Here is a 22,618-nt window from a genome sequence, read left to right on the forward strand (position 1 = left end):
TGCAGTACCACTGGTCGTGGCTGGATGTCCCTGTAGAGTCAACAGCAGAAAGTGCAGTATCACTGGTCATGGCTAGATGTCCCTGTACAGTCAAAAGTAGAAGGTGCAGTACCACTGGTCGTGGCTAAATGACCCCGTAGAGTAAGCAGCAGAAGGTGCCGTAACAGTGGTCGTGGCTCTATGTCCCTGTAGAGTCAACAGCAGAAGGTGCAGTACGACTAGATGTAGCTATATGTCTCTGTTGAGCCAAAAGCACTCAGAGTACAGTGTCACAGAACACCGCCAGAAGTTCTTCTGAGGTCAGAAGATCAGAATGTTCCCCAAACCCAGAAACGGCTGGAGAAGTACCAGGTCCTCAGTGAAATGACTGAAATATTTAGCCATTCAGCATATTAAACCTTTATCAGAAATAAATTGTATTTGGCAATTCCTACATATACTTGGCATTAGACAGTAATGGTCCGAACAGCCCCTTTAGAGCACCACATTAAAAATAGCATCTGGAAGAAACATGATCAGTCAGCCCCTAGAGGACATAACCACATGAAAAAAGAATGACAAAGAAGATTGTAGTGTCATTGTATATTCAGCCCCTAGATGGCATAGGATATTACACATTTTCAGTCCTGTTAGATAACATTTAACTGTGGAGTCAGTGGCACAAGGGTGCAGTGCTGCATGTCATTACTAGATGCCCCTGTAGATACAACAGCAGAGGGTGCAGTACCACTGGTTCTGGCTAGAAGTCCATGTTAAATCAACAGCAGAAGGTGCAGTACCACAGGTTGTGGCTAGATGTCCCTGTAGAGTCGACATCAGAAGTTGCAGTACCACTTGTCATGGCTAGTTGTCCCTTTGTAGCCAAAAGCACTCAGAGTACAGTGTCACAGAACACTGCCAAAGTTCTTCTGATGACACTGCACCCCCAGCGCAAGTGGCTTAATAAAAGCCTGAAGGCTCCTAACTGGGTAGGGGCCTCAAGTGTCGTCATGCCACTGCTGTAGATAACCCAGGTCTGAAGCAGCGCATGCCTTTTGCCTAAGATCAAGTGTAGCTTTTGCCTGAGTTAGTTGTGTCTTGGGGCAGTTTTCATGCTTCTGCTCCTGGTTAGAAGATCGGAAATTATATTATTAGTGGTAGCCTACATTGCAAGCACATGCCAAGCAATCTTAACAACTGAGTCGAGCAACGAATTAGCTTTCACGGATCATGCTCATTGCAGTTTAAAAAAAACAGGACAACCAAAGGATGTAATGAGGTTGAAAGTCATTAAGATTTAATAATCCATCAAGACCTAATGCCTTCTGCTTGGGTCTATTTTCAGTCACCTCCTCACTGGTAAAAGAAATGTAAGAGGTGACAAATAACTCAGAAGAACGATCAGAAGGGGAGGTTACCAAATTAGAAGCATACATTTTTCGAAACATTGAGATCCAGACATGAGCCTGAACACATACATTGAGGGACAGAGAATTACTGTTCACTGAGAGAGGGGATCTTGCTATTTACTGAAGTCTCATCTGGTAAAAGGGCAGCACCAATTGAGAAGTGTGGGTCCTTTGAGAACATGACTGGGTTGCAGAAACACTGAGGGCCGTATTTATACTTTTTGGCGCACAACTGCGCCAACGCAGTTGTGCGTCAAAAAATGTAACGCCGGCTAACGCCATTCCAAAGCGCCATGCGGGCGCCTTATTTATGGAATGACGTTAGCCGGCGGAGCTGCCTGGTGTGCGTAAAAAAAAATGACTTACACCAGGCAGCGCCGGCGTAGGGAAAAAATGGAGCTTGGGCGTCCAAAAATGGGGCAAGTCAGGCTGAGGCAAAATTTTCGCCTCAACCCGATTAGCGCCATTTTTTTTGACTCCCAACCCCCATTGAAATGACTCCTGTCTTAGCAAAGACAGGAGTCATGCCCCCTTGCCCAATGGCCATGCCCAGGGGACTTATGTCCCCTGGGCATGGTCATTGGGCATAGTGGCATCAGGCCCCCCTATGCCACCCTAAAAAAATAAAAAAAATACTTACCTGAACTTACCTTAAGTTCCCTGGGATGCGTCCCTCCATCCTTGGGTGTCCTCCTGGGGTGGGCAAGGGTGGCAGGGGGTGTCCCTGGGGGCATGGGAGGGCACCTCTGGGCTCCTTCCGAGCCCACAGGTCCCTTAACGCCTGCCCTGACCAGGCGTTAAAAAATGACGCAAAAGCGGCTGGACGTCATTTTTTTTGACCCGCCCACTCCCGGGCGTCATTTTTGCCCGGGAGTGTAAATACGGCGCACATGCCTCGGAGTCATTTTTTAGAAGGGAACGCCTACCTTGCATATCATTAACGCAAGGAAGGTGTCCACGCTAAAAAATTACGCAAACTCCAAGATCTTTGGCGCTAGACGGGTCTAACGCCAAAGTATAAATATGGAGTTAGTTTTGCGTCGGATTTGCGTAAAAAAAAACGATGCAAATCCGCCGCAAACAGAGTATAAATATGCCCCTGAGTCCCCCCTTGCTGGTAGCTGTCATATAAGACGGCCTGGGACTATACAGCAGCGGTAGGTCCCCCTCCCAATACTAATAGAGTAAAATGAAACAAGCTGAGGCCTGGTGGCATTGCAGCCTGAGGTGAAGGGGTGCAGGAAGATTCCCTCATGTCGTGGCCTCCCCAGGGTGCGATACGGTGTCGATCATAGGGAAGCAGTTAAATTATCAAGACAGAGACACAGTACTTCAGTTGGTGCATGAAAAGCAAAACATCAGCTAGCAGAGGAACCAGATAGCATTTTACCCAGATTTTACAATGGTGCCCCGACAGTCCATCATGAGCAACTTCAAAAGTCTGAAATACACTACGCCATGCTGTACCCAACTGTGTGGATTACGAGGGGAAGCAGAGCATCTTCAACACACCAGAAGCAGTGAAGGACTTCCTACGGAATTTAACTCCACGCAAACATGATCGGCCCATGGATGAACCACTTGAGGAGGAGGAAATGTAAACCATTATGTAAGCATGGCTTCCTCAGTTGCCTGCTGGAGGCTGTACGGAGCTACACGGAGGGACGATGGCAGTGTGAACCTCTGCTGGGTGCTGGAATGCCCTCCTTCATCATACAAATGAGGCCTAGGTTGGTTAGTCTCTGAACCTTCACCGCCATCTATTGTTACCTGGACGCACTGTGAGCTAGACAACCCCCGGAGAGAGTGCTCCCCAAATGGTTTTATTAAACAGAACTTTCTTAATTCAGACTGTCTGCTATATGATGTTATGTCCATTGTTGCCTGTTCTAAGGAGGAATGTCTTTAGCAGTGTGGGTGGGAGGGGTTATGTTCAGTTTTTTACTGCACTACCTAAATGTCACCCATAATATTGTCAGTTACCTACATAATGCAACTCACAGGATATCACACACTGAATCCAGCGTGCAAATGACACTGAGATGGCCAGAAGAGAGGGTCAGGTAAACCTTTTATCTTAGCTTAATAACCCCAGTAAAACAAGGCTGGTTCTTAATTACTTGAACAGGCATGACATATATATCACATTCCTCCAGGACTCTCACTTAACACCGAACACAAACAAAATAGTGGGTACTCGCTGGGCAGTGTACAGATTGCCATTGTCTTATTTCTCATATGCCCAAGACGTCTTAATACTAATTAAGCACAGGGTCCCCTTCAAAGTTCCACAGTCAGTGATAGATGATCAGGGCCATCTGACAATTGTGCAGGGCTTTTTGTATTGCACCCCCTTCACTCTCATCAATACTTACACCCCCAATGTAGATGAACCTGACTTCTTCACATCGGTGTGGATGCAATTACACACTTTGACAGTGGCTATAATATTGTGGGGAGGGAATATGAATACCTATTTGGATGCCATGGTGGATAGTTCCACCCTTACTGACTGGCTCAGCAAAAAAACTGCCACTGTCTTCCGAGAGGGTCTGGAGGAGTATGTGCAAGTAGATGCTTGGTCCCTCCGACATCCATTTTTAAAAGAGGGCACATTTGTATCTTCAGTGCACGAACATGGTCTCAATTAGATTACAGGTTGATATCAAAGGAGACCTTCCTATGGGTAACGGCGGTCAAACACATGTCTAAAACTTTGTTGGATCACTCCCTGTGCTGCTGCACATCACGCTACCAAGTGTGGCCCCTACTCCTTTTACGTGAAGACCCATGCACCGTCGCTCCTTGCTGCAGTGTTCATGGAGGTGGTGCTATGGGCAATTATCAACTATTTTACCACAAATGAGGGGTCAGTGACTGGAATGGACACTCTGTGGGAGGCCTTCAAGGTCAGGATTCAGGTGGTCTGTGTAAGAATACATGCCAGAGTGCTAAAGGCAATTTGTAAGCAAATCCAAAACACAGAAGCAAAGCTGCAATCCCTAGAGCGCAAATATGAACTCCGGTCAAAGCAGACAGCACTTGTCAAAATCCCCGAGCATCTCACAGAATTTCATGACTTAGCAGAGCAGAAATCACAGTTCCTCTCAAAATAACTTATGGCATGAGCGTATGGTGAGGAGGATCAGCCTGGGCACAGCCTGACTGCTAAACTTAGGACACAAGGGACAGGAACACATAGTAAAGATAAAAGATTCAGGTGCACAGCCTTCCATCCTCACAGCGTTTCAGAGGTTCTATGCTGAATTATAAAAAACTTGGGATACAGCTGCACAGGTTGATATAGAGGAGTAACTTAATGATATTGTGGTGTGGCTGTCTCGGGAACAGTGTGAATATTTTCTGCAGCCTTTCACAGTGGAGCATATTAGGGAGACAATACGATCCCTCCCAAACAGCAAGGCCCCCTGGGATGGACAGAATGACTGGAGAATTTAAAAAAAGACATACAGAACTTCTAGTTCCACACCTACACTGCAAGTATGAGGAAGCGTATCAAAAACAGACAGTGCCCCCCTCTGTTCGTGAAGCCTTAATAGTGACACTACTGAAACCAGATAGATCTCCTGAGGTTTGTGAGTCCTATAGACCACTATCTTTTATAAATATAAATGCAAAAATGATCACTTTTCTGGTCATACGGCATCAATTCAGTTTCATTCCATCCCTTACATTGCATATGACCTGCGTACAATATTTGCATTGCTTCATCAGTTAGATCCTTCTCTACAGGCAGCAGACGTGTTATCAGATGCTGCTAAGGCGTTTGATTCTATCACATGGGAATATATGTTTGTCATCATGGCCCCACAGTTCATGAGAGATTCTACTAAAATGAAGGTCAAAACCTACTGATTGTACAGTAAGAAAATTAAAACTCTGCATTAAAAAATAGACAAATGAAAGTTCATACAATTCCTGCAATTTGTCAAGAATGTATCCAGAGTATTGATAATACTTGAATTATATTGATTGAAGTTAGCACTGTAAAAACTTATAAAGTAACATATGTAACTTCTGAACTGTAGCAGCAGAGCTTGAAAATTGGAAGGAAAGGCCTTCACAGGAGTTACTTTAGAGTTAAGAGAGAGTTCAATCACGGTCAAAAGTCCCCCTTTAGCTCTTTCTGCATGAGAAGAAGTTGTTGGAATGAAACAGGAGGAATAACCATCTAACAATAATCATTTAGAACCATGTTTTTGCAGGCAGACAATACTGTAATGCTTAATAATAGATGTTCAGTTATTGTTATCTTTCTTTCTTTGAATAATGGTGATATTTCATGAGAGCATCTCCAGATTACCCTCATTTAAACCACCAGATATAAAGGGGGAAAAACAACATCAGACCTTCCAGTGCTTGCCATTGTGAGAATGGTCAAGTAATGACAATAATTTATCTTCAACTCTGTCAAGGTTTCAAAACTGTTTGAGGTAGGGATGCCCAAGTAATTCTGGATAGGTGGGTTCATAGAATCTGCCAGAAGCTCAAGCCTATTTAAAGTAAGGATACCACATTGACTATGAGTGGAAGGTTGGAGGCTGAATCACAGGCACAGCTTAACCTGTCTGTACATTGTGGACAAGATAAAGAAACCCAATGAAAAAGCCCTAATTGTACTGAACAAGAGTGGGTGTGAGTTAATTTACAGACAATATTCCCAACAGGCTACTCTTGTTTGAAATTAACAGCAGTGCAGTCCCCAGGAAATGTTTTGTCTCCAGAACTAACCGATGCCATGTGTCTGACTATTCTCATTTCCTTAGAACCTCCACCACCTATCTGATGATCAAGACATTGGACAGCTTTGATTTTTAAACTGAGGAACATTTTCAAAATAATTCAATGGAGAGAACTGGTTAAGGCCAAAATATAAGGGGTAGCTTCAAGAGCAAGATGAGTTACAAGTAGCAAATGAGGTGGGAGATAGATAAAGGAGTAGGTATAGGAGGTTTGAAGGTATGTGATTGTGGCAATGTAGCAGCCTGCAAAGAATGGGAAATGCCATTTGAAATTCCTGGTGTGGCCTATAATACCAGAAGAATGTAAACTTGAAAAAAATAGAGAAACATTAATTTCAATTGCTGAAAGCTGTTTGTTAAGTTAACAATTAGAGTATTGAGTGTATTTGATGGACTCTTGGACACTTAAATTTCCTGCGAGGGCTTCAGCACTAAAGAATGTATCTATATACCACAAGCTGGGCATGTTTTTTGGAACCAGATGGCAAACTACTAACAGAATAATTTTTATTTTTCTTGTCTGGAGCTAACAAGACCTTTGAGTCTAAGGAAGCATAGCTATGTATTTTGGCTTCAGCAGTGTAACGTATAGAAATATATAGGTTCATTGTTCCCTTAGCTAGTCGAGTATTAATACTGCCTATCACAAAGAGAGAGGTGAGAGGAACATACCCCACCACACTTGTTCCTGAGGTAAATCTATGCACACAAAAGCTGTGGAGGGGGAACTAGGCTCGGCTGGGTGTCTCTATATGAGACAGACCCAAAATAATCCAAACCCTTCCTTCTAATAGACAAGGATGACTTAATCCAAGGTAAACCCTACTTGGGATATACCCATGGTTCCCCAAGTATCACTCTGTGAGTAAGAGTAGGAGAAAAGTTTCCTTTATGGAAGAGGTGGTTTTACACACTTAATATTGTCCTGCTTCATCATAGACCACCTCTACCCACCCTAATAGAACAATGTCGCCAGGGCGGACTGAACCATCTGGTTCGGACCTCGTAGAGCAAGTTTCTTATATAAAGCTCACTGGACAATACTGTGATCCAGATACCTAAAAATACCTAGTGGACTATCTGTAATTCACCTTTATTATGGTGTCTAGTAATATAGTTAAAAATGAAGTAGAAATGATGGGATTGAGTATAATGGGTCAACTCATCTGTAAATAAGCCAACATGTTTCTAAATCTTTTTCAAACCTCAACAGGTCTAGGGCATTCATCAGGGCTGAGGATCCCTATCTAGATCAAAACTGGAAAGTGTGAAACTAATAGGATAGTCAAAGTCTGTGAATAGAAACACAGAATCCAATCAGGGCTACCTAAGGTTGTATCAGTCTTAAAAACCCAGAGTTAATGGGTCTTGGGCTTCATGTCTGGGAAAAGGGCACTGCCCCCTGTAGTCACACTTTTGTCAAAGGGTGCATCACGAGGTGCTACCTATGTGTGTTGCCTTCCCTAGCCACTTTTGTGTGCATTGAATATCAGTATTAACAATGGCAATTGCTTGGATACAACCTGTGAATTACTTCAGAAGCATTACTTAATGATCCCATTCAAGTGAAGTCATTTCTTTGTTTAGGAAACCCACTGCAGAAGTCAGAAGTCAGCTGTATACTGTAGCTGCTTTCCTTTTACCTATTTTAAATTAAGATGAAGAGACGGGGCCCAACCAGGCCTCGTTTGGATGTGAACTGGCGCAGATGGGCCCTTTCTTGGCCCGTCCTTTGATGCATATGACACAAAGCAGGATCTGGAAAAGAACTAAATAGCGTAGAGGGTTTCCTCTGCCTCCTTTTTCCTCCCTCCAGCACTTGTATGAGGAAATACCATCTACAAACACATAGTGATACCGGAATATCATGTGTATATATAAATATATTATAAAAAACACGCTCTCTGAATTTCAAGAGAACCAGGACGCCTCCGTACAAAAGATCACTAATTTATTTAACAGCAAAACAAAACAACTCCAACGCGTTTCAGCATTACACCTTGTTCACGGCCAATCCGTGAGATGTGGGGGGATATTGACCAGGAGTTCCGGCTGCAGTACATGATGCTTAGTAGGCAGGTGCAGTTTATGCATACAGCAAGCTGTCTGCCTATCCCCTACCAGTCCATTCCGAAATGCCTCACCCGGGAGGTGCAAGCAGGCAAGTTCCCAAAAGGACATGCTGGAACTTTATCAAAGGAATGCCCCTCAAGTTTTCCCATAGTTGTCCCAAGTGGGCGGCTGGAACGTCTTGTTGCAGTGCACACCTGCGGTAATCACACTCTGACAGGAAGGGGCAGGGGGATAGAAAGGGAGTGGCAGCAGAGGACAGATACTCTGCTTAAATCGGAAGCTATGATGCTTTGGTTGAAAGTGTACTCTGGGGCGGCAGCAATTTTCCTATGGGCCAGTTTTTATTTTGGTTTCCAAATAGCCTATATGAGTGAGCTGGTGGGTGGATATTTTACAGGCCTGTATGGAAATGGAAGACCTGGTATGGGAGAAATTGTTGAAGGGGGTGTTCCAGGGCAGGATGGTGAGACCTTTCTCTACCCCACTAGCGATGACCTGGAGGTATCCTTCTTGGGGGTGATGCAAAAGAAGACAGTGGGGAAGTACAGGCAGATACACCACTTGTATTGGCCGGAAGGGGCCTCTGTGGATGAACTGATCGATCAGGTGGAATTATGGTGTTGTATAGGCTGGTGTGGAATTGTGGTGTGGGAGCTGAGATACTAAATCAGCTTTTTGCCTTTTGCTGGTGCATCCAGCAGATTTTTCCTTGTTTGAGGTACAGTATTTTGTGGACAAGGGGATGCCATGGGGTGTTTTGTACCAGTGCAGCATTCAGTGTTTTCTTGGAATGGGTGGTAAGGTAATTAGCAGCCTCAGAGCAGGTATTGCATTACATAGATTATTTCTTTTCACAGTGACAGGATAGTGGCCATGGAGGAATGTGCACAGCTGATGAAAACTCTGGAGGTGAGGGCTGAGAGACGTGGGATTCATTTGGAAGTGGAAAAGACAGAGGTTCTATTGACCTGGTTGAAATTTTTGCCCATTGTGTTTGACTCAGTGACAATGGTGTCCAGGCTCCCAGGTGAAAAATTGGCAGAAGTGAACAGTTTACTAGATGAGGTATTGCAGAGGGAGAAGTGCGAGGTGTGATTGGTGCAGAAAGGGCTGGTGCACTTACATTTTACATGCTGAGTGGTTGGACCAAAGTGGGTGTTTTGCAGGAGCAGTATATTTGTAATATGGGGTCATAAAACATCATCACAGTATTCAGGTGACCCAGACGGTGAAGGAGGACATGAGGATGAAAGCACTTCTTGGCTGTGTATAATATGGTGGTCATCTGAGGGCACAATGACCTGTTAACATGGAAGGTGGAAAAACACTCTGTGTTGCTGGTGTGGCTGCGTTTTGGAATATATTGGAACAGGCGGTGGTGTGCTGAGAGCTGGACTCTGGCATGGAAAGACAAGGGCCACAGCATTGCATACCTGGAGTTGTTTACATTGCTGTTTGAGGTGAGACTGTGTGAAGGTTAGCTGTGTTACGTGCAAGTGAAATTTGTGCCGGACAACTCTGCGATAGTGCAAGTGGTGAATGGGATTACTGCATCATATGAGTGGGTCTTAAAGGTACTGAAAGTTGTTTCTGTTTGGAAAGGAATGTTCTATTTCAGGCAAGGCACATTGGCATATGGATGACTGGGTAGCTGACGCACTCTCTTGTTTAAAGTGGGTGAGGTACCATGGATTCAATCAGTCGCATTTATAAAGCGCGCTACTCACCCGTAAGGGTCTCAAGGCGCTGTGGGGGGGGGTCAATGCTCTAAGAGCCAGGTCTTGAGCTGCCTTCTGAAGTGAAGGTGGTCTTGTATGGCGCGAAGGTGGCTGGGAAGGGAGTTCCAGGTCTTCGCTGCTAGGTAAGAGAAGGACCTGCCTCCGGCGGTGGCTTTGCGAATGCGTGGTACGGCTGCCAGGGCTTATCCGGTCGAGCGTAGGGTGCGAGGAGGAGTGTAGAAGGAGATGCGGTGGTTGATGAGTTCTGGTCCGCGGTTGTCCAGGGCTTTGTGTGCGTGGGTGAGGAGTCTGAAGGTTATCCTCTTGTTGACTGGGAGCCAGTGGAGTTTCCTCAGGTGTCCGGAGATGTGGTTGTGGCGGGGTATGTTCAGGATAAGTCGTGCAGCGGCGTTCTGGATTCGTTGAAGTTTCCTCTGCAGCTTGATGGTGATGCCGGCGTTCAGAGCGTTCACATAGTCCAAGCGGCTGGTGACGAGGGCGTGGGTGACGGTCTTCCTGGTGTCGGTGGGGATCCAGCGGAAGATCTTGCTGAGCATGCGTAGGGTGTTGAAGCATGCTGAGGTCACCGAGTTGACCTGTCTGGTCATGGAGAGGGAAGAGTCCAGGATGAAACCGAGGTTGCGTGCGTGGTCGGTGGGTTGGGGAGTGCTGCCTAGGGCGGGAGGCCACCAGGAGTCGTCCCAGGCGGTAGGTGTAGGGATGAGGACCTCCGTTTTCTCTGTATTCAGTTTAAGCCGGCTGTCTGTCATCCAGTTCGCTACTTCCTTCATGCCTTCGTGTAGTCTGGTTCTTGCTGAGGTGGGGTCGTTGGTGAGGGATAGGATGAGCTGGGTGTCGTCTGCGTAGGATATGAGGTTGAGTCCGTGTTTGCGTGCGATGTTCGCCAGGGGGGTCATGTAGATGTTGAAGAGGGTGGGGCTGAGGGAGGATCCCTGGGGGACGCCGCAGATGATCTCCGTAGCCGTGGATCTGAAGGGGGGGGAGGCGGACTCTCTGAGTTCTTCCGGAGAGGAAGGAGGTGATCCATTCCAGGGCCTTGCCTCTGATGCCGGCGTTGCTTAGGCGACGTATCAGGGTGCGGTGGCAGACCGTGTCGAATGCTGCAGAGAGGTCCAGGAGTATGAGGGCCACGGTTTCTCCTTTGTCGGTCAGGGATCTGATGTCGTCCGTGGCTGCGATGAGGGCGGTCTCGGTGCTGTGGTTAGCTCTGAAGCCGAACTGTGAGGGGTCGAGTGAGTCGTTGGTTTCTAGGGCGGTGGTGAGTTGAGCGTTGACGATTTTCTCGATCACTTTGGCGGGGAACGGTAGGAGCGAGATGGGCCGGAAGTTTTTGAGTTCGGTGGGGTCTGCTGTTGGTTTCTTTAGGAGGGCGTTCAGTTCAGCGTGCTTCCAGTTCTCCGGGAAGGTGGCGGTGGAAAAAGAAGTGTTGATGACGTCTCGGAGGTGGGGTGCGATGATGTTGTCGGCTTTGTTGAAGATGTGGTGCGGACAGGGGTCGGATGGTGATCCTGAGTGGATGGAGTTCATGACGCGGGTGGTTTCCTCAGTGGAGGTTGGGTTCCAGGTGTGGATGGTGGTGTTGTCGGTGGCGGGTTCCGGTGGGGGGTTCGAGTTGGTTGTGGTGAAGCTGTTGTAGATGTCGGTGAACTTGTGGTGGAAGAAGGCTGCGAGGGAGTCGCAGAGGTCCTGTGAGGGAGGGATGGAGTTGTTTTCGGCGTCGGGTTGGAGAGCTCTTTGACGATGCCAAATAGTTCCTTGCTGTTGTGGGTGTTGCTGTCTAGTCTGTTGGCCTTGGAAGTAGCAAAGATGGGCCTCTGTGTACCAGAGAAGTTGTGGGACTTTGACCTGCAAAGGCATATTTATTAGTGGAATATTCTGTAGCAGATTATACGAGAAGGATGTACCAGCAGGGTTGGAAAGAGTTCTTGGTGTTCTGGCGATGACGGAATGACAGGGGGCGGAAGACATGGTGGAGTTTTTGCTGGTTCAGGTAAAGAGTGGTTCATTGGCTGTGACAGTTGGAGGGAAATGTGAGGGAACTGCCTTCTATTTTGAGATGAGAAATGTTATGTTCCATGTGGAGATGAGCTGGGCAGGAGGCTGCTGGGTGGCTGGTCAAGGGTGTATGGCAGGATGCCCCTGCTCAGGAGGCAGATCTCTATTGGAGTCCTCAGGGCATTGATGTGGTAGGGTAGAGTTGCCTGTGCATCCACCTGGGAGGCACAATTATTGAGAGTAGTGTTTGTGTTGATGTTTTTCTTGGCTTTTGGGTTGTGGAACTGGTTTGGGGATGGTGTGTTGGGGGAAATGCAATGGTATACATTCAGTGAGGATTAGAGATTATGGAAGTTTCTCTTGGGATGTCAAAGACAGACCAGAAGGGGAGAGAGGCTGTGGTGCACTTGAGGTATTCTGGAGATGTGCAGTTATATCTCTGGGTTCAACTGCAAGGGTTCCTGGAGCTGAGGGGGCAGACCATAGGTAAGTGCAGGATGTTTTGGGAGTCTGGAGAAAATGCACGGCAGGTCTCCTTGCAATGGAGTTTGGCACTCATTCCTTCTGTATAGGTGCGGTCCCAGAAGTGTTGCATTGTGCTACTTTGTATTTTACTAAGTCACAAAAAGCCACTCAAAATGGCTTCGTGTGACTTAGTAAATGACAAAAATGATTTTGTGTCAGGGCTATGCAACAAAAGTGATGCAAACCTGACGCAAAATAATTTAGATGAAGAACATAAAGATAGTCTTTGGTCCTTATTCACAAAGGAAAACGTAAACTTTTTTGAAAGTTATGATTTATTTACTATTCACAAAGGAATTTTATAAGTAGTATCTTTAGGACTGCAAAGTATCAGCTCATGAAAAGAAATGTCTGTTTATGTGCCGAGACTCCGATCGCATAAAGATACTACTCCTAAAATACACCTGTGAATAGCGAACAATCGTAAACTTGCACAAAACTGTAAGTTTACCTTTGTGAATGAAGCCCTTGGTATGGTCATTGAGTTAAAAAAATAAGTCTTCCATCTCCACAACTGTAGAAATAGGTTTGGTCTGTGTAGCTAGAACCTTACCTTCAATTGCAAAGATTTTGTCCTGTAGTTCCCTCTGAATGCTGTTGAGCGCTTGGAAGCTGCCGACTTGGAAGACATTACTTTGTGGTGCAATGGTTCGTAGCTCCTCCAGGGCTTTAGGTTTTGAAAATGCGGATCCCACCTTTGAGTCGGAAAAAAAATAAAACCAGTAAAGCACGGCCTTGGCGCGAACATACTTAATTATCTACACCTCAGCTGCAACTATGTGGTATTTTCATACGCGGTATATCATACATTTTGACACTCTCTCTGTATACAACGAGCTATGAGAAAAAAAACATTTTAGAATGACATTCCTTTGGCTAGCAGAATGTACCAGACCATCAGATCTTACTGCTGTATCGTGAACACCTATTTTTGGGTATCTACTTCACAGGGATTTTGTATAGCGTACCGTAAAGAATCAACACTAAGGGCCATATTTATACTTTTTGACGCACAACTGCGCCAACGCAGTTGTGCGTCAAAAAATTTAACGCCGGCTAACGACATTCCAAAGCGCCATGCGGGGCGCCTTATTTATTGAATGACGTTAGCCGGCGCTGCGGACTGGTGTGCGTCAAAACAAATGACCCACACCAGGCAGCGCCGGCGTAGGGGAAAATGGAGCTTGGGCGTCAAAAAATGGGGCAAGTCAGGTCTGAAGCAAAATATTGGCCTCAACCCGATTTGCGCCATTTTTTTTGACTCCCAACCCCCATTGAAATGACTCCTGTCTTAGCACAGACAGGAGTCATGCCCCCTTGCCCAATGGCCATGCCCAGGGGACTTATGTCCCCTGGGCATGGTCATTGGGCATAGTGGCATGTAGGGGGGCACAAATCAGGCCCCCCTATGCCACAAAAATAAAAAATAAAAAAATACTTACCTGAACTTACCTTAAGTTCCCTGGGATGGGTCCCTCCATCCTTGGCCGTCCTCCTGGGGTGGGCAAGGGTGGCAGGGGGTGTCCCTGGGGGCATGGGAGGGCACCTCTGGGCTCCTTCCGAGCCCACAGGTCCCTTAACGCCTGCCCTGACCAGGCGTTAAAAAATGACGCAAAAGCGGCTGGACGTCATTTTTTAAGGCCCGCCCACTCCCGTGCGTCATTTTTGCACGGGAGTTTAAATAAGGCGCACATGCCTTGGAGTCATTTTTTAGAAGGGAACGCCTACCTTGCATATCATTAACGCAAGGTAGGTGTCCACGCTAACAAATGACGCAAACTCCAAGATCTTTGGCGCTAGACCGGACTAACGCCAAAGTATAAATATGGAGTTAGCTTTGCGTAAAAAAAAAAACGACGCAAATCCGGCGCAAACAGAGTATAAATATGCCCCTAAGCTCGGAGCGTTAGGCAAGTATAAAAACACACTAACCCTAACATGCAAGGCTCAATTCTGATTTCTGTGCAAACATATGCTATACACAGATGGCAAGTTGTGTGATAATTATCACACCCTCGCAGTTTTGACTTGACAAATTCCGGCGGTCAAAACTGCCATGATTTTACAGGGAGAAAGGCTTATAAAAAAGGAAAAATACACAAAATATGGTGTGTTATCTACCAATTCAGCATGGCATGCCTCATTTGTAAGTGAAAAAGTCAGAATAAGCGGTATTTACCACACATGGTTAATACCTCACTCCAGGATATTTGTATTTACTACATGTAGTACATACCTCACCTTTTCCGTCTAACTTGTAATCAAGGTCTTTTTCTAACTTTGAGCATAACCTTTTCTGCATTCTGGAAATACAAAAGACTATAATTCCAGGTAGTGAGGGGCAGAGTGAGGTAATTACAAAACCAGTAAATACCATTATGCCTTAAGGAGGTTTTCACCCAGTAATGATAAACGACTCTTACTACAGGTTTTCAGCTTGGAAATGAGGCCTAACATGCAGAATTGAATTTATCAACTGACTTTTGAATGTTTTGGGTTTTTCTGCCTTTTTTCTCACAATTTATTTCAGCAGGTTTGACCTGCTGGAATGTTTGAGTGGAAAACTGCAAGGGTCTAATAATTTTCACATAACCTCTAATTCTGATAAGATCCATGTGTAAACTCTAGTTTGCAGAGGGGTTTTGGAATTTTGCCGTGAATATGTAATGAGGGTTAAAGTAGTTTGAATAGCTCGCATACAAAACAGAGGAAGTTTCATTGATTCATTATATTAGATTTCATATCAAGACCAAAGGCTCTGAATATGTGTTGCCTGCTTCAATGCAGTTCTCTTCAAGAAGTACAATACCATAGTATTAGACCATTCATGCTTAGGGTGGTTTTCCCCCAAACTTTTGGCTTCACCCTTCTATTTTCCAGAAATCGTTTTTTTGCTGGTCTTAGGACTCTGTACACATTACTACTGCTAACCAGTGCTAAAGTGCTTTGCCCACTTTGTAAAACATGGTAAAATGGCTTACACCCAGCGGCGGTTCCTCTGCTAAGGCACAATGTTATTATCATTTCATTGTTCATCTGGAACCAGGCTAGGGAGGGGCTGGGCTGGAGGAGGGCTTTAAGAGGAGTGGTATGTACACCATATGTGTGCATGTCTGTTTGGCGGGCCGTTTTAGGCTGGCCAAACAGGCAAACGCACTTAGCATTTCTCCTCCCAGCTGTATTACACAGCCGGGAGGAGAAAGTGCACAGGGCCCTACTCCCTCACTGAGTGCCGAATCAGGCCACTCACACTAGTCACGATGCTGCTGTCATACTAGCGACAACAGCATCGTTATTGGCTTAGGGGAGTGTGAGAGCTTGTGTGCAGCCTGGAAGAGGACGAGGCTGCTCAGGACGAGGTTGGAGGAGAGACGAACCCGTCTCCCGATAGAGCAGAAAAGTGTTCTTTTTTTATTTCTTTTTTTTTATCCCCCAGCCCCACCACCCTGTTTAATGGCAGCCGGTGCTGATTACACCTAATAAGCATATTTAATTTACTAATTGGTCCCTAGTAAAATGGTATGCCATATACCCAGGGCTGGCAAATTAAATGCTACCAGTGGGCCTGCAGCACAGATTGTGCCACCCACTTAAGTAGCCCCTTAAAATATGTCTGCTATTGAAGTTTTGCTGGCATCTTTAAACTGTCAATTTGACTTGGTAAAACAACTCCATTTCCAAGCCTTAAATCCACCTTTTAATACATATATCATCCATTAGATAGGCTCTAAAGAGCCCATAGAGCAGAGTGCTTTGTAATTAGATGTTTGGAAATGTATTTTTAAGTTTTACATGTCCTTGCAGTGACAAATTTGTTTTTCACTACTGTGAGGCCTACTGCTCCCATAGGATAGCATTGGATTTGTTTATTATATTTAATATGTGTTTACATTTGATTGGGAACAGAAAGAACATTCATGTTTGGTATCTGAGAAGCTTTGGAAAATTGGCATTTTCCTGCCCTAACTGTTTGATCTCAAAAGCCTGCTGGGTCATATGACAGAGTGTTGGTAGAAGTTGGAATTAGGTGTGCCAGGATGGTCCATTACTGACAGGATGAAGGGGGGGACTGGCCCCAATCCTATTACGAGTCAACAGCTTGTGCTCACACCTTTACACATGTAACTTCATGCTAGCTCTTTGTGCCTTTATCCAGGCTGAATCCTGGACAGGGAGGCAGGAAATTCCAAACACTTCAAAGAGAATCTCTAGAAACTTCTACTTCAAAGACAGCATCAGGTATTAAAATAGGGCCCTCATGACTTATGAAAGACTCAGAAGAAGGACTGTTGTGATGCTCTGCTGCAAGAAGGACTTCCCTGCTGCCTGAGTGAGAAGGAATGGGCATGCATCTTGTGCCCGGGACCACAAGAGTGACTGAGAGGGCTAGATGGTTAGCCTCCTGATCAGGGCCTCTGGGAAAGAAAGGGTTCCAACAATCTTGAAACCTGCACCTTGACTCCACCTTGCTAAAGGTGCTCTGCCAGCCCAGCTGTGGTCCCATCAGAAATGACACTGCCCAATGCAACCTGGATGCAGCTATTCACAGTGTCTCATCAGAAGCAATACAATGCAATGCAGTCCCAACGCAAGCCTGCATCGCAGCCCTCGCAGCTCCTCAGAACCACTGCTGTGCAATACATTTTCAACACAGACCTTACATCACTTTCCAGGACAGTCGCTACACAGCGTAAAGCTCCGTAACCAGGATTTAAGGTACATTTCTCATCTGGACTAGCTTGGTCCTTTTATTAGGCTTGAGCTCCATTGCAGTTGGCCTGAACGTATGACTTTGTCCAGTCCGACATGACTAGATAACCATAGTTAGTGCTTTGTGCTTTCAGGCACTATTTTTACCTAAATCTTTAAAATTCAATGTCTCCAGTTCTTCTAATTGCATTTGTGATGTTTTGTTTTTAGATAATCTATTAGAATTTACTAGATTTTCCTAAATTGGTGAGAGACTCTTGTGTTGTGTTTTCACATTATTAGTGTTGGAGTGCAGCATAAAAACTTTACACCTTGCATCTAAGTTAAGCCTGACTGCTTTTGAGCCACGATACTAGAGGGCTAATGACACCCTACTCAACCAACAACTCAATTTACCACACATAGCAAAAGAACTTTCTTAACAGTCACACTCTTTTTACCCTGGAATGCAGCCTGTTGTAAGGCTACTTCGTAGAGAGGTAAGTTGCTTTCCCACACGATTCTATTACTATGGATTACATATGCATGTCAGATATTTGTTTCATTTGTAAAGAGTAAGCTTATAGATTTTTCAGTATTGATTGCAGACTGTTGAGAAAACCTTTCATTGTTGTGGGGCGCCTGCATTGATGTCGAGGGTGAAAAGAGGTATGAGTGACGTGCTGATGGGTTGGGAAGGACTGTGTGATAATGCTTGCTGCGAGGCCCGAATGCTTTGTTGTTCCAGGTGTTAACTGATTTGTTCCACCAGAGGTGGTTTATATCAGATGAATTGGCGGTTGGGAGCACAAAGACAGTTGATTTTGTGCTGCTTTGGAATTTCTGTCAGTGTGAGACATTTTTGTTTTCCCCTGAGAGTGCGCAAGCTCGGCTCGTGCAAATCATGGAAAGAGTAAGCTGATCTGGAAAGCCAACTAAATTTCAGTAAAAAGTGAGGACAGGCTACCACTAGGGACTTCTTTGTCGTGCTTAACCCCTTTGCTGCCAGGCCTTTTCCCCCTCAGGTGCCAAGCCTTTTTTGGGTTGTTTGGGGCAATTCGCACTTAGGCCCTCATAACTTTTTGTCTACATAAGATACCCACGCCAAATTTGCGGCCTTTTTTCCACCATCCCAGGGAGTCTAGAGGTACCCAGACTTTGAGAGTTACCTAGAAGGAGACCAAGAAATTAGCCAAAATACAGTGAAAATGTTTTATTGTTTTTAAAAATGGGACAAAAGGGCTGCAGAAGAAGGCTTGTGGTTTTTCCCCCCTGAAAATGGCATCAACAAAGGGGTTGCGGTGCTAAATCACCATCTTCCCAGCTTTCAGGAGCAGGCAGACTTAAATCAGATAACCCCATTTTCAGTGCAATTTTGGCATTTTACTGGGACATTCCCCATTTTGTACTATTTTTTGTGCTTTCAGCCTCCTTCCAGTTAGTGACAGAAATGGGTGTGAAACCAATGCTGGATCCCAGACAGCTAAACATTTCTGAAAAGTTGACAAAATTCTGAATTCAGCAATTTGTGTAGAACCTACAAGGGTTTCCTACAGAAAATAACAGTTGAAATAAAATAATATTGAAATTGAGGTAAAAAACTGCAATTTTTCTTCACGTTTTACTCTGTAACATTTTCCTGCGATGTCAGATTTTTTAAAGCAATATACTGTTACATCTGCTGGACTCTTCTGGTTGTGGGGATATATAGGGCTTGTAGGTTCATCAAGAACCCTAGGTACCCAGAGCCAATAAATGAGCTGCAGCTTTCAATGGGTTTTCATTCTATACCGGGTATACAGCAATTCATTTGCTGAAATATAAAGAATGAAAAATAGGTATCAAGAAAAACTTTGTATTTCCAAAATGGGCACAAGATAAGGTGTTGAGAGGCAGTGGTTATTTGCACATCTCTGAATTCCGGGGTGCCCATACTTGCATGTAAATTACAGGGCATTTCTCAAATAGACGTCTTTTTTACACACTGTCTCACATTTGGAAGGAGAAAATGTAGAGAAAGCCATGGGGCAATAACACTTGTTTTGTTATTCTGTGTTCGCCCAAGTCTCCCAATGAAAATGGTACCTCACTTGAGTGGGTAGGCCTAATGCTCGCGACAGGAAACACAACATGGACACATCACATTTTCACATTATAATCTGACGTGTTTTTTGGAAAGTGCCTAGCTGTAGATTTTGGCCTCTAGCTCAGCCGGCACCTAGGGAAACCTACCAAACCTGTGCATTTTGTAAAACTAGACATGTAGGGAAATCCAAGATAGGGTGATTTGTGGGGCTCTCACCAGGTTCTGTTACCCAGAATCCTTTGCAAACCTCCCAATTTGGCCCAAAAACACTTTTTCCTCACATTTCGGTGACAGAAAGTTCTGGAATCTGAGACTAGCCACAAATTTTGTTCCACCCAGCATTCCCCCAAGTCTCCCGATAAAAATGGTACCTCACTTGTGTGGGTAGGCCTAGCGTCCGCGACAGGAAATGCCCCAAAATACAACGTGGACACATCACATTTTCCCAAAGAAAACAGAGCTGTTTTTTGCAAAGTGCCTAGCTGTGGATTTTGGCCTCTAGCTCAGCCGGCACCTAGGGAAACCTACCAAACCTGTGCCTTTTTGAAAACTAGACACCTAGGGAAATCCAAAATGGGGTTACTTATAGGGCTCTCACCAGGTTCTGTTACCCAAAATCCATTGCAAACCTTAAAAGTTGACCAAAAAACCCACTTTTTCCTCACATTTTGGTGACAGAAAGTTCTGGAATCTGAGAGGAGCCACAAATTTCCTTCCACCCAGCGTTCCCCCAAGTCTCCTGATAAAAATGGTAGCTCACTTGTGAGGGTAGGCCTAGTGCCTGTGAAAGGAAATGCCTCAAAACACTATCTGGAGACATCAAAATTATCAAATACAAAACTACCTTTTTGGGGGGGGGGAGGGGCAACTGCATTTTTGGTCCTGGGAACGTGACCTGTCTTGTCGTCCTCCGTCTCCTCTATCTCACATCTGCCTGCCCTTGTCATGAACTGACGGAATAGGTGAAACACAACAACTAGTCAGTTAGATCGATACAAAATGGCAGCTGCAATCTATAATTTGTTTTTCTTTGGAACATTTAATGCCCAATTAACCCTTTGGCAGCCAAGGATGTAACGGTTACGTCCTTGGCTGTGGCGCTGAGGCGCCAAGGAACGTAACCGATACGATCGGGCAGCAGAAATGCCCACTAGACACCGGGGATTTTTTTTTTATACTTACGCATAAGGGGAGCGGCCCCTTGGGAAAGGGCTGCTCCCCGGGGGTAAAATATTTTTAGGCCATTTCTGCCCCCACTGGGAGCAGATCGGCCTCATATAATTAGGCCGATCTGCCCCCGGGGGGGGGGGCAGAAAACCCCTAGACACCAGGGATATTTTATTTTGTTTCTTTTTTTTTTATATGTGGGGAGCGATCTCCTAGGCAAGGGCCACTCCCCGGGGGGGGGCAAAATATTTTTAGGCCATAGACACCAGGGATAATGTTTTTTGTTTCTTTTTTTTATATGTGGGGAGCCATAGGCCAGAGAAATTAAACTTTAGGGCCATCATTATTGATTTCTGATGAGGATGGATAAAGCAAACTGTGTGCTCAATATGGATTGCTGATTCTGCTATTGCTGCTGAATTAAATTCTGATAAGGAATATGTTACAATTTTAAGTAGTTTGGAAAACGGCCATGGTGCACAGAAGAAAGTATTTTTCAGGGGGTTGATTTGGCAGGACTAGGAGAAGGTAAGGCAGCTTTTCCAGTCGTGGCCAATGCGTACCTCAGTACATCTATCGGGAACAACAGTAGTTCAACAGAGGAAGAGAAATGTAAAGGAGTTTTCAAGTTGCCACTGATTTCTACCCTCAACAATCGGAGAGGTTGCAGGGAAAAGCACACATGCACCAGGGTTCAAAACCCAGGCAGCACTTCAGGTAAGTGTAACTTCCTGTTCAAGTTACACTCTTCCAAAGGTGGGTGACAGGCATCATATAAATGGGTGGATCCCTGGGTACTAGAGCCAGGGAAAGATTACAAAGTGGAATATCCGAAGAAACCAATTCATGAACAGCCTTCGCAACAGATATATGTTTTTCATACGAAGGAACAGTTTTGGAAGGGAAGTAGATCCAGGAAATGTTAAGAAAATTAGTAATAACAGAGGAGGTTTTTTTTTTTTTGCAGAGGTGTGTTTGTGAGCAACTCATTCCTAATGAGGGAGAAAAAGATATAGGGCCTCATTACGATCTTGGCGGTGGTAATTACTCCGTCACATTTGTGCCGAATATCCTGCCCGCCGTATTAAAAGTTCCATTATATCCTATGGAACTTGTAAAATGGCAAACAGGATATCTGTCACTTTTGGGACGGAGTAATCCTCTCCGCCAAGGTCGTAATTAGGACCATAATGTTAGATTCAGGGATAAGAGTAGAATAAACTTGCAAGATTTCAATCAGAGGGTGATGTCTCAACACCTTAAAATGTCAGGGATGCATCTCTTTAGAAATATCCTCTGAGCTCAAGACTGGATGATAAGATTAGAATTCAAATATGCCTACTTTAAGATTCCAATGCACAGCGGGTATCACATGTGCCTAGCCTTTAGATGGGAGGACAGATAGGCACTCACTTGTTGATCAGTTGGTGTTTCATCTGCACTGTGGTATTTTTCAAACTTTTAGAGGCCTGCTAGCAGTTATTTGAGGTAGAGGGGAGTCAGATGAATTTTTTACTTGAACACTATCTTGTTAATGGATCAAGATCAGATGCTTTCGAAGCAACGTATAACAGTATATTTTGGAGTATTTGTATTATATATTGTCATGATTTGCCCCACCCCCCAGCCACAGCGGCAGCTGGAATTTCAAACCCACTCAAATAGCACTGGGCATCGGGGGATAAACCTTTCAATGTTTGTTTCTAAAATCCAAGTCTGCTGCATAGAATATAAATGGTAATCATACAAGATGAGATAACGAATGCAGCAAAAACAGTGTTAACATTCTTAACATGGTCACTAAGAACCTATCACTACTTTTATCCCCTATGCAAAAAGTTAGCAGAAAATAGAAAGCCTATAAATTGTGTTTTTTAAGATGGATGGCATAACATACTCTCTCTCTGTAAAAAATAGCTATTCAGCTATTCTTTATCACCGCCCTTGTCTGAGAATGATAAGCAGTGCCGGGATGGGTGCCACTTTTCTGCATCCTCCCAGAGCAGACCCTGAACAAGGCTGGTGTTTGCTGCAACCCAGCATAACCTTTGGCTCCATAATTCTGTCACAAAACTCCTCCAAATTATGGTCAGATACCTCGATTTTTATGGTATCTGATCACAAATTATAACTTATGTTCTTAGGTTTGGCAACACTAAAGTCCCAACAAGACAAAACATGGTTGGCACTAAA

At 44.8% G+C, this 22,618-nt stretch overlaps 1 protein-coding gene across 2 annotated transcripts in view; it reads right to left on the bottom strand.

Moving 5' to 3' along the window:
* LOC138304332 (integrin alpha-M-like) overlaps positions 1 to 22,618 on the bottom strand; it is a 628,283-nt gene that overhangs the window by 314,840 nt on the left and 290,825 nt on the right. For both annotated transcript variants that reach the window (XM_069244296.1, XM_069244297.1), the window contains exon 9: positions 13,037 to 13,178. In XM_069244296.1, the coding sequence (XP_069100397.1) occupies positions 13,037 to 13,178 (142 nt within the window). The remainder of the gene's footprint in view (positions 1 to 13,036; positions 13,179 to 22,618) is intronic.

Source organism: Pleurodeles waltl, chromosome 7, assembly GCF_031143425.1.
Source record: "Pleurodeles waltl isolate 20211129_DDA chromosome 7, aPleWal1.hap1.20221129, whole genome shotgun sequence".
NCBI classification, from domain to species: domain Eukaryota; kingdom Metazoa; phylum Chordata; class Amphibia; order Caudata; family Salamandridae; genus Pleurodeles; species Pleurodeles waltl.